A 22,401-nucleotide genomic window follows, 5' to 3' on the forward strand; every position below is an offset into this window, starting at 1 on the left:
ACAGGAGGTGGAAGTGGAGTCATCATAGCCATCATCATCATCTGCCTCCTCCTCATAGCCATACTGGGCAGCGTGCTCTACTTCCTCTACAAGAAAGGAAAGCTGCCCTGTGGACGGTCGGGAAAGCAGGATTTGTATGCTTTTCTTTATGAAAAAATACATGTTATTTGAACATAATAAAATAAGTATAATTAACAAAGACTTAATTAGCTTTAAGCTGCTGTATTTTTTGATAGTAAGTTACTTCTGTCTCATATTAATATATAGAACATTTTAGAAACAGCAGTTTATATTTGCAAAGGCAGTATGCGATTTGTAGGTTTATTTGATTATTTGGTGCTGTAAAAATTACACACTGCACCCTTAAATCAGTGTTGTTAGTTAGTAAAACTTTAAAAAAATATTAAAAATCATTATTTTGTTAAGCTAAAATAAAATATTAGATAAAAATCTTAAAGGGGTCATATGATGCGATTTCAAATTTTCCTTTCTCTTTGGAGTGTTACAAGCTGTTCATGCATAAATAAGATCTGAAGTTGCAAAGACTAAAGTCTCAAAACCAAAGAGATATTCTTTATAAAAGTTAAGACTCTGCCACGCCCCCCTAAAACGGCTCATTCAAACACGCCCCCACATGCCTACATCAGGATGTGGGCAGATTTTCATAACACAGCCTAAATGTATACGCAATAAAAGAAGAGGGCGTGATTTTTATTCTGGCTGTAGTATTGTTTCTGCCACTGGCACCATGTCCTGGAGACACTGTGAAGGCGAAACTACTTTGTTTGGTCTTCCAAAAGAGGAGATAACATTTTACGGAGGACTATTTCTTGAAGCTGGAAGAGTAGCTTGCTGGCTTGCACAAAGGCTGTTTCTATAAAGTGGGGCAATTCCAACTTTGCAAGGACAGTCTGGGCTTCTGACTCACAGCCTGTCAGTATGTTTCTGCTACTGACAAATTTAAACGCGAGTTTTGAGCAGTGTAGTGTAGTGCTTGTTGTTTGTCGTTTCTCCGATCACAAATGCAGACATGGTAATGTTTGCATCGCTCCGCGTAACAAGACAGTATAAGTCATTATAATCAGTAATTATGTCCCCACTGGATGCAACAAATGCTTCGTTTGTAATGGGTTTTATTGTTTTAGTCTTGTCGGCGTTAGGAAACGCCATCACAATACTGTGAGGGGCATAACATTTCCGTCTCATGCTTGAGGTATTCGGCCAATCACAACGCACTGGATAGCTGGGCAATCAGAGCACGCCTCGCTTCTCAGAACGATGAGCTTTGTAAAAATCTACGCGTTTCAGAAAGGCGGGGCATAGAGGAGTAACAATAATGTACAGTATGTGGAAAATAATGTGCTTTTTGAACTTTAAGCCACATAAACACATTGCATTACACCAAATACACAAAATATTGTTCTTTTTAGCAACGACATATGACCCCTTTAAAAAGCAAACTTTTCACATTTCTCATTTTTAATTTGTCATAAAACTACTAAAACTAAAATAAATTAGAAATATATTTTGGTAATTTTTATGTTTTTTTTTTATGCTCAAAGTTGAAATTACTGGAACTAAAATTAAAATACATTAAAGATAAATAGCTAAATTGACATGTTTTTGTAATTTTTTTTTAGCTTTTAATTAAACAAATAAAACTTAAAATTACTAAAACTAAAACACTTTTAAGCTAAACAGAAATGTTGTAAAAATTAGTTTTGCTTGTTTTCTTTAAAAAAAAAAGGCCTCTAAGCCTTGCTGTTTTATTCTTTTTCTATACTGTCTACTCGTTTTCTTTTTATTATATGTATATGTCTATATATATATATATATATGTCTGTATATATGTGTATATATATATATATATATATATATATATATATATATATATACATACACACACACACACACACACACACAGACACACAGACGTGGTCAGAATTGTTGGCACCCTTGGTAAATATGATCAAAGGCAGTTGTGGAAATTTATCTGCATTGTTAATCCTTTTGATCTATTATTTAAAAAATTCACAAAAATTTTTTGTGTTTGGATTATTGTCCGGTTGGAAGATCCAAACATGGCCCATTATAAGATTTCTAACAGAGTCAGTCACTTATTGATTTTTTTATCTGTTATTATTTGATAGAATCCATGATGCCATGTGCCTAAACAAGATGTCCAGGACCCCCAGCAGAAATATAGGCCCACAACATCAAAAATACAGCAGTATATTTCATTGTACACATGGGGTACTTTTTATCCCTGTGTTCACCAAACCCATCTTGAGTGTTTGCTGCTAAAAAGCTATTTTTTTTAGTTTCATCTGACCATAGAAGCCAGTCCCATTTGAAGTTCCAGTCGTGTCTGACAACTGAATATGCTGGAGATTGTTTTTTGGTGAAAGAATTTTATTTTCATTTTTTTCTTCTTCTTGAAACCCTCCCAAACAACATGTGGTGATGTAGGTGCTGTTTGATAATTTTTAAAAAGGTTTTCTGACCCTGAAACAACCTTTTTCCGCAATTTTCCAGCTGTGATCCTTGAAGAGTCTTTAGCCACTCAAACTCTCCTCCTCACCGTGCATTAGGACGATATAGACACACGTCCTCTTCCAGGCAGTTTCGTAACATTTTATGTTGATTGGAAATTATTAATTATTGCCCTGATGGTGAAAATGGGAATTTTCTTAAAGCCACTTCACTAATTTGTGAAGCTCAATTAGCTTTTGCTTTACATCAGAAATATATTCTTTGGTTTTTCTCATTGTGATGGATGATTAATTTGGAATTTGGCCTTTGTTTTGTTTATATTTCTGTGAAATAGGAAGCCATGGCTGGATAATTTCATGTTCATAATCACTCTGGTGTGCTCAAAATTGTGAATATGAATGGAAATATATTTCAGATATATTTTACTCATAAGAATTTCTAGGGGTACCAATAATGTCCAACATGTATTTGAGAAAAAAAACATTTATTTCATAATGAGATTTCCCCCCATTTTAAATTCTTATTGTCCAATGAAAGCTTAGATTTTTGTGATTTTAAAAAAAAAAAAGATCAAAAGGAATAACAATGCACATTTATTTTCACAGCCTTCTTTGATCAAATTTACAAAGGGTACCAAAAATTCTGACCATGTGTGTATATACATACTTTATATATATATATATATATTAGGCTAACCGAGACTTGTCATAGCACTTGCATATTATTGCTCTTTTGTTGCTTTTGATTGCTTTTATTGTCATCATTTGTAAGTCACTATGGATAAGTGTCTGCTAAATGACTAAATATAAATGTAAAAATAAAGGTAAATTTAAAAAGAAATACAAAAATAGTATATAAATAATACTAAAGTATCACTGTACCTTAAAATTAGAGCAAAATGGTCTAAAATGAATCAACGTAATGCCATAGCCACACTAAATGTCTGGATAGATGTACATGAATATTTTTCAATACACCATCATACTAAGGATTTAAATCATCTGTTGTTTTCATTCTCCAGCACGAAGGAAAAGGCCAGTAAGGATGATATTGTGATGGAGATGAAAAGCGGTAAATCTGAAGAGGCGGTGCTTCTACAAGGAGTCAATGGAGACAAAAAGTCCCCCACTGAATAGGTCATTACTTCAGAACAATGACTCCCAGTATTAGCTCTTTTACAGTCCACAGAACTTAAATCCAATCTTAAACAAGACCCTAGATTTGTAAGGCTGACACTCACCGTGCCACAGAAACCTGATGGTATTTTCTCTCAATTAGAGTCAAAGACTGAAAACTACATCCACCTATGAAGAGATGCCAGCGGCCTCTGTCCTACAGCGCTCCGTCTCAGGGTGAATCCAAATCTGAGTGCTCAAAGACCTCACAACACTTCCACATCTTCCCCTCTACTTGAATTCCCACTCAATTCTGCTTTTTTCTGCCCATGTTTATTTAAAACGCTATAATCTGATTCAATATACAGTAAGATGATCCAAAAAGCACCAAGTTCATTATGGACGACTCCATTATTGACAAATTGTATATAAATATGAAATACTGTATATATTTAGCTATTTAAAATGCCTGAGACATTCGAAAGGTTGCGCTCGAGTATCTTTTTGATAATGCAAGTCTCTTTGTTGAGCATTATTTGCTGTGCTGTCGATGTGTCTGATCTGAACCTGCTCCCACCTCTGCCGCAACATAGTCCATGCACTGAACTGTCTTTACCACCGTCAACATTCATCTGTCCTCTGGATCAGCACTGACACTGCCCAATGATAAGCTTGAGGGCAGTTTCTCTACAAATAAATTGTCAGGGAATGTCTCTGACATGGTTGCTCTTAAGCAAAACGTTTGGTTCATGTCATGCCTCTGGTTTTATTTTGATATTTTATTAGCTATATCAAATGAAGTTCACGTTCACTGCGAGGGCTGAGCAAGTGAATTACGTTAATGTCAGTTTGAGCTAAAAATGTCCCTCTGGTCTGAGAAAAATGGAAGTGTCCTGCTGAGCTCAGTTGCATTCTTTTTTTTAAATGCCATTACCTGCTGTCCTCATCTTGCACTGAATGTAAATAAAGTAATACATGACCAACCCTCCCAATTTAAAATTTTAGAGGGAATATTAAAATGCATGTGGAAGTCTGCATTGATTTAACACATTGGAAGGAGAGTAGAACAGGAAGAATGCAGGTGTTATTTTTATACTTAAGACTTTTTTTTAACTATATATTTTATTAGATTTTTTTTTCCAATCCATATTTTGAAGGTTTATAAGTTGTATCTTAATCAATGCAGTATGTACCCTGTACTGTATGCAAAGCAGACCCACAGTTGGATACAAAAGTCCTTATTACACTGAAGTTCACCCGTTTCATTTCCTCTGGTTTGTCACACCGTTTTTGTTTTGTGTCAGTGTTTTTGTTAATGCTTGTTTTTGAACTGTCCTGGTATTTCTATTAAAAAGGGCTGGCTTACTCAAGCCTTAATTTTGTCACGGTTTGGCCTATTTATTTATGTTCATCAGAAACAGCTGTTCTGTACAATAGTTCAAAATATTTTAAGGTTAAAGACCGGATAAGATCAAAAACAGATGTGGCTTTTTATAGTAATAAATTAAAAAATTACAGCACACACACACACACAGCTTTAAGACAGACACTGTGGCCATGATGTTTGTTCTATTGTTTTAATTAACAGTATAGCACTGTGCATACTTCCAAAGTGATATGAGAATTAGCACAAAAGAAAGAAACCCTGAAATACTCAGGCAAGTTATGGCAATATGAGGAGCGAGCTCCCTCTTGTGGTCTGACTCGAGACATTCCAGTAAACAGACAAGATATTCACTATGATGTCACTGACCAAGCCAAAGAAGCGACAATGGAAACTTTTTCCAAAAATTCATGAGGGAAATCATTCACTCTTTACACTAAACAAGGCCTTTTTTTCCGGGTAGCAGAACAAAAATTACGGACATATCTAAACATATGGCACTGCTCACAGTAATATTCACATCAGTAAACAAAAATAAAATTCTGACATGTACAGGAATGCAAAAATGAAATAAAACATTGCCATTTCCACGTATTCTATGTATAAGTAACTTTACACACTTGATTTTAAAGTGACAGTATCATAGCACAAATTGGTACACTGTGCCAAATATTGTACACACAACCTTACACACGTCCATCACACATCATCAAGAAATAGTAGTACAGTAAAATGAAAAATTAAAAATGTATCACCACCTCATCTCTAAACTTCATATGGTGCAGTAAAAAAAATCAGTATTAAACCATCATGTGCTTCAAGGCAACAGAATCTACAAACCGCCTACAACTCGAACTAACCAGCTCACAAGCTCTCAAGGTTGCATGTGTACCTACAAGATTGAGACATGGAAGTACCTGGAATCCCAGTGCAACACTCAAGAAAACTGAGGGCTAGTAGATACTAAAATTGGGCCAGTTTTGATGTCGGCGACATCAATCATGAGTCCTCCAGTCCCACATGAGAAACTCAAACTCACTTTAATGTATTAGAAGTGCATTCAAATGTGCTGGTGCAATAACAAACAATAACTGGAAATATTAAAGGCACAGTTCACCCAAAAATGAAAACGATGCCATTTATTAACACAAGTCGTTCCAAATGACCTTCGTTCTTTTGTGAATTATAAATTTGAAGAATGTTTTTTTTTATGTATCCAATAGAAGTCAATGGGACCAATTTAATTTTGGACCCCATTGACATTAATTACTCCTCCTCATGTCGTTTTTTCCATACAGTTAATGACAGAATTACATTTTTTTGAGAACTATACCTTTAAGGAAGGCGGAATTAATGAATTTGATGCTGATGTCATTGAGAAAAGAGTCTAGCATTGTGTTCACCCTGAAAACGAGACAGTCTTGCACTGGTTTTAAAGTACAGAGTCACTAATGTAGACTCTGTTGAAATGTACGGTATTCCTGAGTACAAAGGGGAGACTGGGAAGAACCTTCTCCCTAACAGCAGGCAGACTATGGGCACTGCGATCATGGCTTGAAGAGGGCTGCCACTGAAAGATCGATCCAATCGGTGATGGGCTGAAAACCAAAGCCTCATAGGACAAGGAAAGAACAGAAATAAAGCCTTCTAAAATGAGCCCCGTGACGCATTTCACCATTTCGATAAACGAAAACGCATGTATTTCAAGCAAAATGCAACGTACCTGGATGAAAACAAGACGTCCCATGCACACAAACACACACACACATTGAACAAATCATCTGGGCTCACACCTGCGCAAGTTGCTTCTTATTTCAAGTATGCTACATTACCAAAATACACACAACCGATACTGTCACTTTAAAATGGGTTAAACACAGTATTCACAAATATACATTTAAGGCTTAATTGTTTAGCACTAACAATAATAGCAGCAGTAAAGCACTTCTGTATTAATAACAATAAATCAAAAAAATAATAATAACATTAATAATAACAATATATTAAGGTGATCAAATGAAATGGTTTCTAAAGATGAACAGCTTCATACAAGAGTCCGAACCTCCCCAAGTGTGATTTCAGTCCCCACCGACTTGGCCAGGCCTTAGACCTTTCTAAGCAAATACTACTTTTTTTTTTTTTTTTTTTTAAATAAGCAGATTCACTTTGTGTCCAACCTCTCGCCCTTTATCTGTTAGATAACACTATCTTTAGTAAACACACTACTTCACAAAAGTCAGAGACCACCATATTAATGACACATTCAGATTAGAGCAAACTAATTACATGTCCCCTGACATCAGACGTGTGTACCCTTCATCAGCACATTTCTACTGGGAATCTGAAGGACTGGCTGTCCTTAAAACATTTGGGAAGTGAATTCATGGTACAGTACAGTTACAGTAATGCTACACAGATGTAACAAGGCTGACGGAGAGCCCATTTCCGAAGACAGCCGCCACCACGCTCGCAAAAAAACAACAACCAAAAAACCCCAAAAAACAGTACCCTGGAGGTCAAGGTCAAGCGGAGAATGGGTTGCTTTGGGCTGAGCGGTATTTTTGAAACAGACGACTGCGCTGTGGGGACCGACGTTTACAGCATGCTACTAGACAGACGAAAAATGAAAAATCACACACTTGAAAACAAAACGTACCGAAGCAACACAAGTAAAGGCCATTTTTCACACCAGAAAATGCTCAGCTGCAGTCTGCTGTTTAACTCCCTTTAGCTATCCGAACTCCGAGGCCTAATACTTCACACACCCTGATCTCTGCAGCTGAACCTCTCCAACATACACGTGTATATATTAACTATACTCAATATTCTGATTTATATATTAAATCATATATAAACACGTACATGTTTTTGTCTTTTTGTTTTTGTCCTTGGGGGACATGCGTTGCCCTTCAGGCTGAAGAAGCGGCCGCAACGAACCCCTCGCTCTTCCGCACGCACGGAGGAGGACAGAGAATCCAAGAAGTGTTACGGAAAAAGTGTCTCTTGCCGTCACTAGATCTAGAGGTAGAGTGCAAGTTTGCGCTCTTTTCTTCTGGAGTCTAGACGAATGTGTGACGAGCGTGGCCGGGCCATGACTGGATGCTTGGATAAGTTTCGCTATGTTAAGATATGTGCAGTAGAAGGGATGGACACAAACTCCCTCAGGATGTTCTTGGCCATCTCGATATTGTTCTGTGCAATCATAAGGGCTTTTTGGATGTCCTGATGGGAGTAGCCCTGGCTCAAGAGGTGCTCGATCTCGCTGCTGATCTGCTGGCTGGGCCCTGGGCTCGCTCCGGGGGGAACCGGGCTGGGCCTGCGATCTGAGTTAATGCGACGGGGAAGAGGCTTAGGAGGCCGCTCGGGGGCTTCAGTAGGGTCCATGCCTGCTGAAGACACAATGTAGAATAAAAACGATGTCAATATATAGACACTGAGATAATGACCATACTGCAGTTGCTGTTCTAAAATAAGGAAGCCATGGCACTCTCATGGGGTTGAAATATGATCTAAAATAAATATAGGTGGAAAAAGGAAATGGCAGTGCAATATTTGCTCTGTAAATATATTTAAAAAATATTGACTACCATAGAAATAAAAAAGATTGGACATACTCGACTGACTTTGTTTCCTCATCTAAAAAAATCTTTTGATATTAAAAGATGCTTGACAGCTTGAGTTAGATAAAATAAAATATAAATATTAGATAACTAAATTTTATATATATATATATATATATATATATAGTTGGAAGTACTAAATAACTAAAACTATTAGCTTCAGTTAAAAAAAACGTAAATACTTTAATATTTTAAAAAAGCAAAAACTAATAAAAATGACAAATTTAATAACATTTGAACTAAAATAAAAATGAAAACTGAAAATGTAAATATACAAGTCAAAAACTATAGTATATAAACTTATAAAACAATGTACTAGTATATATTATATCCTTATTATTTACATAAAGAGTATATGAATAATAAGTATAAATAATACTAAAATAACACTCCGTATTACTTACTTGCTGCCGCTCCAAACTCGCTGTCCATGGAAAAGCGGCTGAAGGGTGAGGATATAGGGTTAATATCTGAAAGCGTTCGTCGGGCGAGGTTGGTGGGTATATGGGGCTTGGGATAGTCATAGCTGTTCTCCTCTTCCTCCTCACCACATGCACCAACAGGATCCCTCTGGCCATTAGAGCAGGTCAAAGGAGGCAATTCAGAGTAATCTAAACAATCAAGAAATACAATATTACACATTTCAGAATACACTAGAAGACTGCCTGTATAAAGACGAAGAGCTTTAAACATTACAGTACCTGAGTCTCTGGCCTGATGTGGTGCAGAGGCACTAAGGGCCTGGGCTTGGATGTTGTACATGGCTTCGTACATCTGTGGGCTTTCTGACTCCATTTCATTAAGCATACTCCTACAGAGGTAAACATGAGTGTCAGTACACTGAAAGAGATCTGATATCTATGTCTAGTCTATTCAGAGTGTCTCTGAGTTTTACACCTCCATGGCTGCTAAAACAAGTTTACCTGGGACTGAGAGAAAGTGGAGGAGGTGGTCTAGGCACAGCTTCCCCTGCAGCAGAGGGCAGCACTGGTCGAGAGGATGGAGTCATGTACTCAGACTCCTCATCGTTCTCACAGGTGTCCTCCCCGGTCTGAGCTTTGACTGCTGGGAGAGGCCTGTCAACACAGAGAAAGTGTCAACGCACATGTGACTGCTCGCTTTACTAACAGGTTCAGAGTGAGTATAGAAAGTGAGGGGAACTTTTTTCATAGTCCACATTAACACTTTTTTTTACTCATTCCATGACTACAAAATGTGTAAACTTTATTTTATCATGCAACTGTAAAATTACAATACTAATATTTTTTTTTTTTCAAATGTTAAAGCATTTTTTGAAGGTTTCCTGGTGAATAAATATATGTATATAAGCTCGGCACTATGTTCATTTCCACACAAACAGCTCATGACACGGTGTTTCAGTTTCTCAGAGCAAGTGGTTTCACACATGTAAAAAACATAGTGCCTCAGTGATAAACTAATGCATTAAGCCATAGTGCGATTCCAGTTTTATTTCAATATGCAGTACTTCGTGCTGCTCTAGTCTGCAGGCCTTTTCACACTGAACGCGAAAATTTGGTGTGATGACACTTTTGAATTGAAACAATAGATCTCTATGGGGCTATTCACACCAGGAGCAATCATTCACAGAGCGAAAAAGCGAGGATTTTTTAAAAACCGTGTCGATTTTTCTCCCGTCGCTTCGCAATGAAACAGGCCATCCAATTAGATTTGAGCTTAGATCACGTGCCAGCGGCTGCTCCTGTTGCACAAAATTGTGAGGGTGGTGGCGCTGTTTTGAAAACCAGTGTAAACAAACACAGAAGAAGAGTATTCCAGAAGAAAGAGTGGATGCTGAGTTCTTGTCATCATTGGTCTCTGACAACAGATTTATTCTCACTTGTTCTTTATACAAAATATCATTTGTATTTATTTCCCACTAAATTATGTCCGTTTTCTTCCATGTGCGCGAGTGTTATGAGTCAAAGCGTTTTCACTCTAGATCTGTCAATCGTGTGATCATATCTCCAGTCCTTCCCAATATAATAAACTGAGAGAAACATTTTTCTACACATGAAATGTGAAAGCAAATAGACAAATGATTATGACGATATTTTTCTGTATATGTTTTTTATGTAGCTCATGGTATTTTTATAGCAATAAAGGATGTTTATGACATGATAAGCAGGTGTAGCACTCAATCCATTATAAAAAAACAAAGGGTGCACGTCTGCCTATTATAGGATCAAAATCCACTTTAGATCACAATCGGAAGTTATTACAAACACTTAATGATGCTTTAAAGTAGGTTTTGAGCAAAAACTTTAATCACAAATTCTGAAGTGTAGCTTGATGCTAATTGTACCTCTAATTATATTTTAAAGGGGTCATCGGATGCAACATGCACTTTTACAAGTTGTTTGAACTGAAATGTGTGTTGGCAGTGTGTGTAAACAACCACCCTATAATGATAAAAATCCACCCAGTGTTTTTATTTTTTAAATCTACTAAAATCTTTACCCCTTTCTCAAATCAAGCTGTTCTCAGCTTCTTGTCTGTGTGACGTCACACAGACCCAGGCCCTCCCACGATAGTTGATAGACAGTAGAGTTTCAGCACAGACTGGACTGGTGTTCTGTTGTTGATGTAATAATGAACATAGCAGTCATCATTTACTCCCGACATCTGAGCCACTGAAGACGCAGTGGATATGTTTGTTTTTGAAGGGAATGCTACGATCCCCGATCTACCTAAATGCATCTATGTTCGCACGAATCATTTGTGATCCAGCTCCCCTTACAGAAGAAGTGAGTAGAAGGTTTTTTTTTATGAATCTTTGCAAATCGCCTTTCCTAATAACGTGCTAGTTAGCAAGTTTCACAATGAATGCAGCTAAACGTGGCTAAAGCAAACAAGTTTCTCAGAGAACTGAGCGTCACTCCACGGAAGAGAGGGGCGGGGCGAGCAGAGCTAATTTTAATTTAAGCGGCATGCAACAATACTGCTTGCTCTGAAAAGAGCTGTTTTTGACAGGGTAAAAAGGGTGTTGTTTTACACTACCATTGAGAAATTTTAACCAAAGTATGTTATAGACTTTTCATTTCATTAATCATATCAACTTGTGGAAAAAGGGCATCCGATGACCCCTTTAAGATGTATTCGTGTAAGCATTACAGATAGGCTGTGTTTCCGGTGTTGAACCAAACTTTATTTATCTTTATTTAATGCTATTGAAAAGCGACGTTAAAGCCATATATGAAATACATCCATGAGGAAAAATGCATTGTTGGTTGCCACCTGGCATGTAGGCGTGAATTAGCAGAAGTTGATTAATTGTTTTGTACTCTGTGTGAAGGAACCGTTTGTTGGCGATTCACCTCACTTTTTCGCATCATGCTCAGTGTGAAATGGCCTTTTATGTTGGCTCTATGCCACCTACCTGACTGCCAAGGAATAGATGGCATTAGCCGAGGCAGATGGCTTTACTTTCGGACTGTCGTAATCTGACCCAGGATTAGATGATCCGAAACTCTGCACATGAAGCAAATGAAAGTTAGATAAAAGTCAGATTAGGCTTCTGTCAATGTGTAAATATGGCATGTGCGTCCTCACCAGCTGGTGGTCGAGGCTGGGGGGGCCGTTGTTCCTCGGGCCTTCTGCTCTGGCATCGAGCGTGGAGGGCAGTTGGAGAGGCAGAGAGTGTCTGTTTGAGAGTTCTCGAGACCCACGGGAGTCTCCGCTTGCTGGTGGCTGCGATGGAGCTTTGGGTACGGGCCGGGAGTTCCAGTCTGGCATGTTGCGGTTAGGTGGGGCAGGAGGCAATTTGTCCCGAGTAGGTTCTCCAGGCGTACTGGGGAGAGGGCGTCTCGGGAGCCGGTTGTCTGATCCGGTTGGGTGTGGGCGGTCTGGGGGAGGAGGTGGTGGCAGGTCCCTAAGGGCTGGGGGCAGCGGTAACGGCTTGTCCTTGTGATGGGATGGGGCCTGGGGATGGGAGAAAAAACCAGATATTAAAAACTGAACATCAAGAAGTGCTCGTCTAATCCTAACTCTGAAATTTTCTTCTGAAGTGTTTAAAAAGAATGCTTAATACATTCTAAACTGAGGTACTGAGGATGAAAAACTTGGCGAAACATTCCATGCTAGTGCATTTACCTTGGATGTGGCGCCTGGACTAGAGGCCCCTGGAGGGTTGGTGGGTCTGAGAGGAAGCAGATCCAGCCGAGGAGGTACTGGGGGAACAACGGGCTGAGGGGCAGCTGACAGAGGTGAGGGTGGCCTCTCCACCTGAAACAAGCCAAACCATTCAGCATACAGCTATACTGATGCTAAATACTCATGCTAACATTTCTGAGCCTTTACCACAATCTGGAGCTGAGTAATACTGAAGTGTCTGCAGGAAAAGTTATCTGGTTTGGATTTGTAGGAATTCCTATATTAAACTTCAAAACAGGAGCCTCAAACACATAAAAAAAATAATATTTACTAAGGCAGGTGACAGCTGAATCAATGCTGTTAATTGAAAAACAGGTTGAGGTGTCTTTATGAAGGCACCTCAATGCCTTCATATTTAGCAAAACAGAATGGTCCATAAACTCATAATGAGATAAAGTTGTTCTTACTTTAGAACCAACCAGCTTGCTAATCATGAAAGGAGAGTCCTCAAAGCGATCGTCATCGTCATCGTCGTAGCTGGGCGAAGGGGCTCCCTCAGCCCCAAACATACTCCTGCAGCCTCCGTAGGAACCTCCACTATTGGGGTCCTTGGGATCAAAGGGGTCAACGACGATGGGTTCGGTGCCCTTAATTTCACAGCGACAGAACGGGCAGCCCTGGCCTTCTGACTCCTAAAAAAGTGAGAAAATAAACCAAGAGTGAGGAAAACACGTGTGTATCCAGACTAATGGACAGCTGAAGGTTCTTCAGGTTTACCTGCCAGGCTGTGAGACAGGAAGTGCACATGAGGTGGCCGCAGGGCTCGATCTTCACATCCTTGTCATTCTCAGCACAGATCTTACACAGCTGGAAAGTAGAGCCCATCTCACAATAGAGCTCATATTGTTCCTGTAAGCGAAGAAAAAAGAGGGTTACACAGATTATCCAAAACACTAGATGGATTTAGGTGTCTGACTGAGATAATAAAAAACAAAAACAGACCTGTGTGACTTTGATATGGTCTTGAGGTGAGGGCTCACACAGCCCTGTGAGGTCAGGGTTCTGTGTGCGGCCATCAGGGAAAAGGTAGCTAAATGGGAATAAAGTCAGTCTTTAAGACACACTGAGGGAGGTCAAGTGTTACACCTGATACTTTATTACACATCTAAATATTTTAAATGTGAGCTTTAGACTGAGCTGCTGTGTTGACTTACAATCCTTCCCTAAAGCCATCGATGAGGGCCTGGAAGAGGGGTTTGTTATGAGGAATGGTCTGCAAGATATTCCCATCAGCTGTGACGTAACCAATAGCCCACTGGCCGAGGCGCGTACAGCTCAGCCTGAAAATATAGCTGTAACCAAGAGAAAACGTGACTGTTACAACAAACACTTATGACATGAGATAAAGAAACAGGACAATCTAACAGCGTCAGATCAAGCCATCACTGAGAAACGTGTCTCAGTGCATTATGGGTGGTCATATGATTGCTTTTCTTTGAATTGAGAGCGCTTGTGACATCATGGTACTTTTACAATACATCTATTGATGGGAGGTACCATGCTGTCCTTCGGGCCACTTAGAGTGGGGATTCAAGCAACTAATGGTGCCATGTAAGTCTTGTCACTGTTTATGTAAGAGTCGCAGATAATGTTGCTGTGACGAGGCTGATGCCGTCAACACATCTGAATTAAAAAAAGACTTGCGTGACCCTTGGTCGAAGCCCAAGACACCAAGATCCTTGAGTACTGGGACTAAATAGTAAGCTGACCAAAAAAAAAAAGAAATTCTGCCATCATTCCTTGTTGTCCCAATCCAATAACTTAATATATAAAAAATTAAATAAAATGACATTTGTGTTGTTTTGATGAAAAAAAAAATTGATCATGACTATAAAATAAAACAAAATAATACTAAAAATGGAAGAAAATATTCATAATAAAAAATAAAAAATTAAAATAAATAAAATCAAATCTTAAAATCAAATCATAGATTTTTTTGTTATTTCGAAGAAAAATACTAATTTACGATTGGAACGACATGAGTCATTATACAAAATGACAAGGTGAATTTTTATTTTTGCGTGAACTACCCCTATAACAGTGACGTGTGCGGTGTTTGCATTACCTGCCGGGCTTGTGGATGAATTTTTGCAGACGAGCTTTGACTTCATCATAGGTGAGAAAGGCCATGTAGCCTGGATGAGTCACTGCCAGGCTGTTCCAGTTTCTTAGCAGTGATGACCATGGCTATATTAAAAAAAAAAAAAAAAAAATAACATGTATAGTTTTTTCCCCACAAACACCATTCACACTATGAATGTAGTGGCATGTATATACAGATTACATCTGACAGCAAAGACACCCATAGTCCCTTATGCGATGAGCTCTAATATCCATTTAAGCGATGGAGAGAGTCTGAGTCAAAGAGACCGAGTGTGTTGTGGATGGATTGGTGAGTCACTCAGAACCAAATGAACTAAGATCTCTGTATTTAAACATCACTTAATGTCAGTCCTTATTAGTAAAACAGGCGTTTCATTCAATGCCAAGATGCCAAGCCTAGTGACATATACTGACAAATTTAAAACACACAATCAGTCTTATTTCCCTTTCTAAAGCTCATCCAAAACCATGGGACTGTTGTTCACAGACACAGTTTATCAAGAGACAAATGGCCAGTATATATATCACACATGAATGAAGTCCTTTAAAAGTACTTCCGAGAAAAACAGTGTCATGTGCTCATTTGATATAATCTATAAACTACATCAATTGAGCAGATGACATTCTAGTTCAGGGTGACAGTACTATATAAGAAGTACTTTTAAAATGACTTTGCCCATGTGTTCATGGCATCTTCCGGAGGCAAAACTGGCACTTCCTCTCACTGACAATCACTTCTGAGAATTTGACTTGTTCCTTTTTCAAAAAAGTTGTTTGACACTGATCAACAGCTTGCCCTTATGCAAATTTCTCTGTCTAAAGATGTCAGAGTAAAAATTCACTTCCTGGCCTATAAAAATGGGACTAGTGTTCATTTTTTTTCTTTGAAAGCCATTTTATCAGCCGGAGTAAGAATCACAGAGCTCAAATTGAAAGTTATAAACACAGACCGACCACACTGGACGTGTGTAATTCAGCATGCATTCAGTCGACATACACCACAGTTCTAATGACTGCAATGAATCTAATATAATTTTATTTATATATTTGAAATTTAAATCAGTTTTGACTGTTACATCAAAGTCAGCTTGTGATTACATACTCTGTAGTTGAGTAGGATTTGTTTTTGAAAGAAATCTCATCAAGGCTGCATTTATTTGATTACAAGTAATGTTGTAAAACATTATTAAAATTTAAAATAACTGTTTTATAGCTTCATATATTGTAAATGTATTCCTGTGATGGCAAAGCTGAATTTTCAGCAGTCATTACTCCAGTCCTCAGTGTCACATGATCCAATACGCTGATTTGCTGCTCAAAAACATTTACCATTATTATCAATCTTAAAAACTGTTGTGCTGGTTAACATTTTTGTGGAAACCAAGATTAATTTTTTCAGCACTGTTTGATGCATCCTTGCTCAATAAAAGTATTAATTAGACTAAGCAAAGACCACAATCCACCATGTTTGTTTGTGGAAACGACAGGCTATGTAGTGGCTCCAGCACAGTTTCTGTTCACACATTCACACTAGGGCTGGGCGATATGTCAAAAATATCTTATCGATAATCGCCGCAAAAAAGCCCCATCTCCACCACGCCCCGCCCTGCCCCGCCCCGCCCCAGCCGAGACAACATTGCCGACATGCACCGCACATGTTCAGTTTGGTCTTAATTATTGCCACATTAAAGTTTCGGTTTAACTATTTCTTAGTTTGTGCTTAAACTAACAGAAAACATTAGCTTTACTGTTATGTTGGTGTTGCTAATAATTGTCATTCTGTTCTTATCAAATTTGTGTTTGAAAATAATTTCGTTTTGTGAGGAGAACTGTTGAGGAAAAATAATAGAACCCAATTTTAAGTTCATCATGGTGATTGTAAGAATGATAAATGCATGATGATGTCATAAATAAATGCCTCAATCATTCATTCATTTAATATTTTGAATAAAATATGCCTATTTTCGGATGTTTCTCTTTTTTTTTGGCATTATCGCCTGTGTAGACATTTTATGATGGTAAGTTTAATTTCCTTGAATATAACAATTGTTGCGTTGTAGTCAAGCTATAAGTAGGCTATTTGATATTTATCATGTATGACTAAAATCATGCAGGGATTAAAACGAATTCTGAGCAAAAACGTTGAGGTTTTTTTCTTTTCTGGAAGCCTAGTTCAGAGGTCTCTTTTGGCCTGTTTTGTAACAAAATAAAAATAACTGCTTCTTATTTAGAAGCGGGGTAATTTAAATGTCATTTTTGTAATTTAATTTTTATAGTTTTTATTTTAATAATCAAAATACAACACCCACAATATAAGGGGCGAGCTGAGATAGGCTAGGCCTATAATGCCTTTATCTGTTTGCAAGAAAACTTTATAGTTTTGTTGCAAATGAATTAATAATTTATAGTGCTATATCTCAGCTTAATTAAACATAATTATACTGGAAACACTGATTAAAAAAAATCTATGTGAATAGGCTGTCAAGGAATTTGCGTATTTTAATTATAACTGTCATGTTTGTGGTTTTTCATCATTATACATTGTTTAAATAAACATTCAGAAACACATGCAGTGCTACTATTTTTCTTTTTTTCTGTTTAACTTTTATTAAACTGCAGATCAAAATAGGTCTATACCCTAAATAAGGATAAATAGGATTGGAACGCATCTCCAAAATCGCATACACAGATGCACGTTGCCATTATGGTGGTCAGCACCAAAAAAAAAAAAAAAAAGGGGGCAAATAAATATAAACCGAGGTTCCAAAAGTGACTCAGTCAAGATCAGTGAGGGATTTTCTTTTCTTTTGTCCTTTGATTAACATTAATGACTGGCAGCAGCGGCTGCTGTCAATGCATGGATCCAATACACCCTTGTTTTCTTTCTCAGCTCTTTACGTTCACTTAAGACATAACCGATTGTATTTATGGGTTATTTTGATATAATTCTGTGTGTATTTGTCCATTCGAATGTGTAAGAATGCGAGAAAGAGAGCTGAGTCCAGTGTTCGCGTATATAAGAGGCGGCTTTAGTGCGTGCACTTTGTGTGTGTGTGCGCAGCACGGAAAACAGCGTGCGAGTGCAGAAGCGCGTTCTATTTCGTCTTCTTGCAGTTGAATCGTTTGAAATCACAATAAATGCACATACAGGAATCGAGAAGCAGAATCAAAATTTAATTTTATAACAAGTAATTCGGTTCCTGACCTTCCATCTGATCTGATCTCAAAAATTGAAACAGCTTTTCGATTCCCAACCCTCCTACTGAATTATTTCATTCTTGCATGCAAAAAGACCTGTATGGTGACTATGGGGTAATTTTTCTCATTTTTTGCAATTTACTAGGTTTATCATTTGTCTTTTTTTTTTCTTGTTAAAATCTGTAATCGTCTTTTACCTGACTGTTGACATCGCGATACTTACAAGACATTGTCGATATACGATAATATCGTCATATCACCCAGCCCTAATTCACACATTTTCAAAATGCATTATGCATCAGCTGAAACGCCCCCTGACACTCATGTCAAATAGCTGCAAAGCAAATATGGGTCAACTAACTCACCTCTTCCCCTCTCAGATTACATATTATCATTATTAGAAATCTTCAGTATTTACTACCCTAACCATGCTTGTGTACACTGAACAAACACATAAAACAAAACCGGTTTTCATACTGAGGTATCCATCTCACAAAAGTCCACTCACAGTCAAAAGGCTGCCGAATCGAAGGAGTAAAAAAAGCCTGTGACTGGCTCTCGAGCAGGGCGGGTTCATTCAGATGCTGGTGAGAAGCGTGACCTTGCTACGTGGAGTTTCGTCAAAGAGCTTTGCGGGCTCTCTGTAAACAGCTGGTCTATTTCTGGCTGCATGAATGAAGCTGAGGTAGGGTGCAACACAAATGCTCTATACTGCAACTAGAACGAGCACAAGGCCTGCCGTGCCACGGCCGTTTTAAGTGCTCTAACAGACCAACATACCGACTTGAATTATGACATGCTGTCAATGTTAGCTTGATTATTAGATGTATCAAAAAGGCAGCATTTGATTATAGCTGCATCAGTCAAAAAAAAATATCTTGACCCCCCTTTTATCCCAAATTAGCTCTGATGTGAAGTAAGGAAAGCTAATTAAAGGATAGATGTGATTATGGCCTATTGAGAAGAGAGGGGAACGAGAAAGCTCTGGACCGCTGTGATGTCTGTGTTAGAGCACTCTGAATAATGAGCTTATTACATAGACAGCACTGCACCGCCAAGCATCCGTCAGATGATGCATTCAACAGCTGCTATATTATAGATTCATATTCTAATCTCAATAGTCAACTGTTCCATGGAAAAAACTACACGACTAGATTTTTAAATTTTCTGAAAACGACGCGAGTGGCAAATCTCGTCATTAGGATGCAAGGGTGTTGTGGATGGTTGCCAGAGCTTTGCAATGCAGTAAAGTACATCACCATTTGGCAAGAAATCATTTAAGTGATCAAAGTGAAGTAGCCCAAAGGTTTTCAACATTGATAATAAGAAATGTTTCTTGAGCAGCAAATCAGCATACTAGAATGATTTCTGGAGGATAATGTGACACTGAAGACTTAAGTAATGACCATTTTCCATCACAGGAATAAATTACATTTTAAATGTATATTAAACTGGAAATGTTATTTTAAATAATTGTATTAATATTTTACAATATTACAGTTTTTACTGTATTTTTGAACAAACGCAGCCTCGATGATCATTAGAGACTTTTCAAAAACCAAAAAAAAAACCTTAACACCCCAATACTTTTGAACACTCGTGTATTCAGAGTGGTTTTGACATGTTATGTATTCGCTATTGTTATGAATGGTGAACACTGGAAGCATAATAACTTAATATAATAGCATGATTGATGTATGACTCATGTTTGTAGCACAGAAGGGTTGGATATACACTTTTCTCTATTTGATTCAATCTACACACTTTCAATTTGGATTGGGATTTCGATTCTGATGTCAACTTTGGTTATCATCCATCGACTAGCTAAATACTTGAGGTTGGTTCAAATTCCCAAACCCCAAGTATGAGCAATAGTAATCGTAATCTTGCTCTAGCAAATACCACTAATTATGTGGTTCCAGAATAAAAAGTGTGTACACACACACAAATCAAGTAGAAGAACAGAAAAACCTCAAACATCTCTGTTCTGCATTGTTGCTCTCAAAGGGTATATATAATTAGAGCAAAAAAAAACAAAATCCCAGAGAGGCTAGCAGCAGTCGTCATTAAAATAGGTCAAACAGCTCTCATCTAAAGCTGAGGCACTTTCAAATCATCTCTCGCCCTCTACTCTCAGGAAATCGTGTGCTCGGAGGAGTGCAGACAAGCCTGTTTGAGCTACAAAAGGCGATAAGAGGCCTCCATTCAGGCTGGCTTTCAGCCATGAGAACTGAAGAATCAGCACTGACACGCACTCAAACAGCGCTTCCATACCCACAGCCACACAACAATAGTCATTGTCAGACCTTCCTCTACACCGAGCTCAAGCACAATAGAGCTAGTCTGTGCTTGGAGGAAGTGATGGAGTGATTGAATGACGCACCTGGAAAAGCCTGGTGAAGATGTCGAACTCAAAGACGGAGATGTAGTCGTTGCAGGTGAGGTCTATGGTGGATTTGAGAGCCATGGCCTCCAGGCCTGAGCTGATGGGGTGAAACTCATGCAGGGCCTGCCGGAACACCTTCCAAGGCACAATGGTCCTGAAATTAAGATAAATTCAGATTATGTGATCAGAATCAGACTGTTTTCTGTTCTTTAAGCATGTCAAAGTCCAATTTCTCAAAATGTAGCATGTTAATCTGTAACGAGAACAAAGAACACATTAAGCATCTCACTTGTCCCCGAACGATTTTCTCCAGAACTCTGCGGCATCTGCTTTGGTGATTCTGAAGTTATCCCCTTGAAACAGGCCGTTGGGAAAGATGGCTTTGAGCTCGGCGAGCATGTGACTGAATATCAGCGACAATTTCGTCAGGTTCCGTCTGAAATAAAGGAAAAATAATAGTTTCATTTTTATTGAGTGGTTTGATAAATCCATAAAACTGTCTCTGTAATTTAATAAGACATTTTAAGACCAAGTAAAGAAATCGAAATGGAACACAATACACCAAAATGGTCTCTAAATGTAAAATGTCTTATTAAAAATCACTTCAAAGTTTGAAAATACAGCTTCCAACAGATCTCCACTGTCTTTTTTCAATTAAATTGATTTCAATAAAAAACAAATACAAAAAAAAAAAAAAAAACCACTAGCAGCTTTTAGACATTGTTCTGTTTCTTTGTTATAAGTCAGAAATGACAAGGAGGTAGCTTCCCGCAATACAAAGTCAATGGAGAGAGTTTTGGAATTTTTTTTTTGTCCCCCGGTGGGCGTGGTCTTCAGATTATGACGCGTGTCGCTCTGTTTCTACAGGGCTGTTCCTTTACAACTTGTACATCAGATAGTACACTCTGCCAAAAAACATCTGTTTGGTTTTGATTATCATTGCTACGGCGCTGAAATCATGCATTTTAAAAAACCATATCAGTTTAAAATTCTGATATACGGTGCACACATCCAAAGCACACAGAAAATGGCTGTTACATGGCACGAGTACTAAACTAAATTCTCTTTCATGTCTTATTGCGCTTAAACTGTCAAATACACACAAGTTTGTTAAAAACACGACTTAAAAAAACAGCCAGTTATGTCTGTGAATGTAAAGGAAAAAATGCTAGGAAAAAATTTGCATGTTTATGTTAGATCTGTGTGGCAGCAAAGACAGAACACTTAGCATGCTTTGCTTGAACTTTCGCCATGGCGTTTGAACTGGTACACTCTTGTTGCTTGGTGGCGCCGTGGGTGGAAATTTACAGATTAAGGGGCGGTAATATTACAATAAGGTCTCCTTTCTAAGTCACGGGGTAACAAAGTTTGAAGCTTTGCAAAAGCTTGCAGAGAAAGGCTTCCCAAAAATTGTTTTCACTGGGGTTGTTCATTTTCTCAGTTGGTATATGCACCGGGGACCTGATTATAGCACTTAAACACAGAAAAAGTCAGATTTTCACAATATGCCATGTTTAAATCTGAACATGAAATATGAGGCGTCTCATCAAGAGTGATAATAGAAGTTATTTCTCCAAAATCAGCACAGAAATGTGAAAACATCAGCAGATTTTGGAGCCGAGCTTGGTGGTGATTGAGTATTTCTGTGGCTGGCGGGCACAGTGAGGGAGCGTGTTAGGCCCGTATCAGCAAGGACTGAATGCCTTCTGCATTTTTCTGATTCCACCGACTCTGGGCACATGAGCTCAAGGCAGGCAGGCGAGAGCAGGGAGGGTTGTGCTGCACGGCAGGGGGAGGAAGTGGAAAGAAAGCCATGATTTACAGGGCAGCACAGTGGGGGATTGTACAAGCGCTCCAGCCTGGGGAATTGACATGCACAAGAGAGAGTCTGAGTGTGGCAGCGCCACAGCTGCCTTCAAATACTGAGTCCTT

The 22,401-nt window shown here is 38.3% G+C and overlaps 2 protein-coding genes across 6 annotated transcripts in view; one reads left to right on the plus strand and one right to left on the minus strand.

Annotated features, from left to right (window-relative positions):
• Nucleotides 1-4,996, plus strand: part of LOC306854439 (cell surface glycoprotein MUC18-like) — a 36,257-nt gene extending 31,261 nt beyond the window's left edge. Inside the window, exons 15-17 of one of the 4 annotated variants that reach the window (XM_079392423.1) lie at nucleotides 5-134; nucleotides 3,515-3,629; nucleotides 3,772-4,996. In XM_079392423.1, coding sequence (XP_079248549.1) covers nucleotides 5-134; nucleotides 3,515-3,629 — 245 coding nt within the window. In that variant the 3' untranslated portion in view covers nucleotides 3,772-4,996. The remainder of the gene's footprint in view (nucleotides 1-4; nucleotides 135-3,514; nucleotides 3,630-3,771) is intronic. The other 3 variants (XM_079392425.1, XM_079392424.1, XM_079392426.1) reach the window with 3 other exon arrangements.
• Nucleotides 4,997-5,187: 191 nt separating this feature from the next.
• The window catches only part of LOC306854432 (E3 ubiquitin-protein ligase CBL-like), a 35,631-nt gene continuing 18,417 nt past the window's right edge, over nucleotides 5,188-22,401 (minus strand). Inside the window, exons 3-16 of one of the 2 annotated variants that reach the window (XM_079392409.1) lie at nucleotides 20,759-20,905; nucleotides 20,467-20,623; nucleotides 14,848-14,969; nucleotides 13,937-14,074; nucleotides 13,725-13,812; nucleotides 13,500-13,631; nucleotides 13,190-13,414; nucleotides 12,723-12,854; nucleotides 12,183-12,551; nucleotides 12,010-12,101; nucleotides 9,536-9,688; nucleotides 9,314-9,423; nucleotides 9,017-9,223; nucleotides 5,188-8,381 (exon numbers count right to left, since the gene is read on the minus strand). In XM_079392409.1, coding sequence (XP_079248535.1) covers nucleotides 8,110-8,381; nucleotides 9,017-9,223; nucleotides 9,314-9,423; nucleotides 9,536-9,688; nucleotides 12,010-12,101; nucleotides 12,183-12,551; nucleotides 12,723-12,854; nucleotides 13,190-13,414; nucleotides 13,500-13,631; nucleotides 13,725-13,812; nucleotides 13,937-14,074; nucleotides 14,848-14,969; nucleotides 20,467-20,623; nucleotides 20,759-20,905 — 2,344 coding nt within the window. In that variant the 3' untranslated portion in view covers nucleotides 5,188-8,109. The remainder of the gene's footprint in view (nucleotides 8,382-9,016; nucleotides 9,224-9,313; nucleotides 9,424-9,535; nucleotides 9,689-12,009; nucleotides 12,102-12,182; nucleotides 12,552-12,722; nucleotides 12,855-13,189; nucleotides 13,415-13,499; nucleotides 13,632-13,724; nucleotides 13,813-13,936; nucleotides 14,075-14,847; nucleotides 14,970-20,466; nucleotides 20,624-20,758; nucleotides 20,906-22,401) is intronic. The other variant, XM_079392410.1, reaches the window with a different exon arrangement.

Source organism: Barbus barbus (genome assembly GCF_936440315.1).
Source record: "Barbus barbus genome assembly, chromosome: 34".
Taxonomy (NCBI): Eukaryota; Metazoa; Chordata; class Actinopteri; order Cypriniformes; family Cyprinidae; genus Barbus; species Barbus barbus.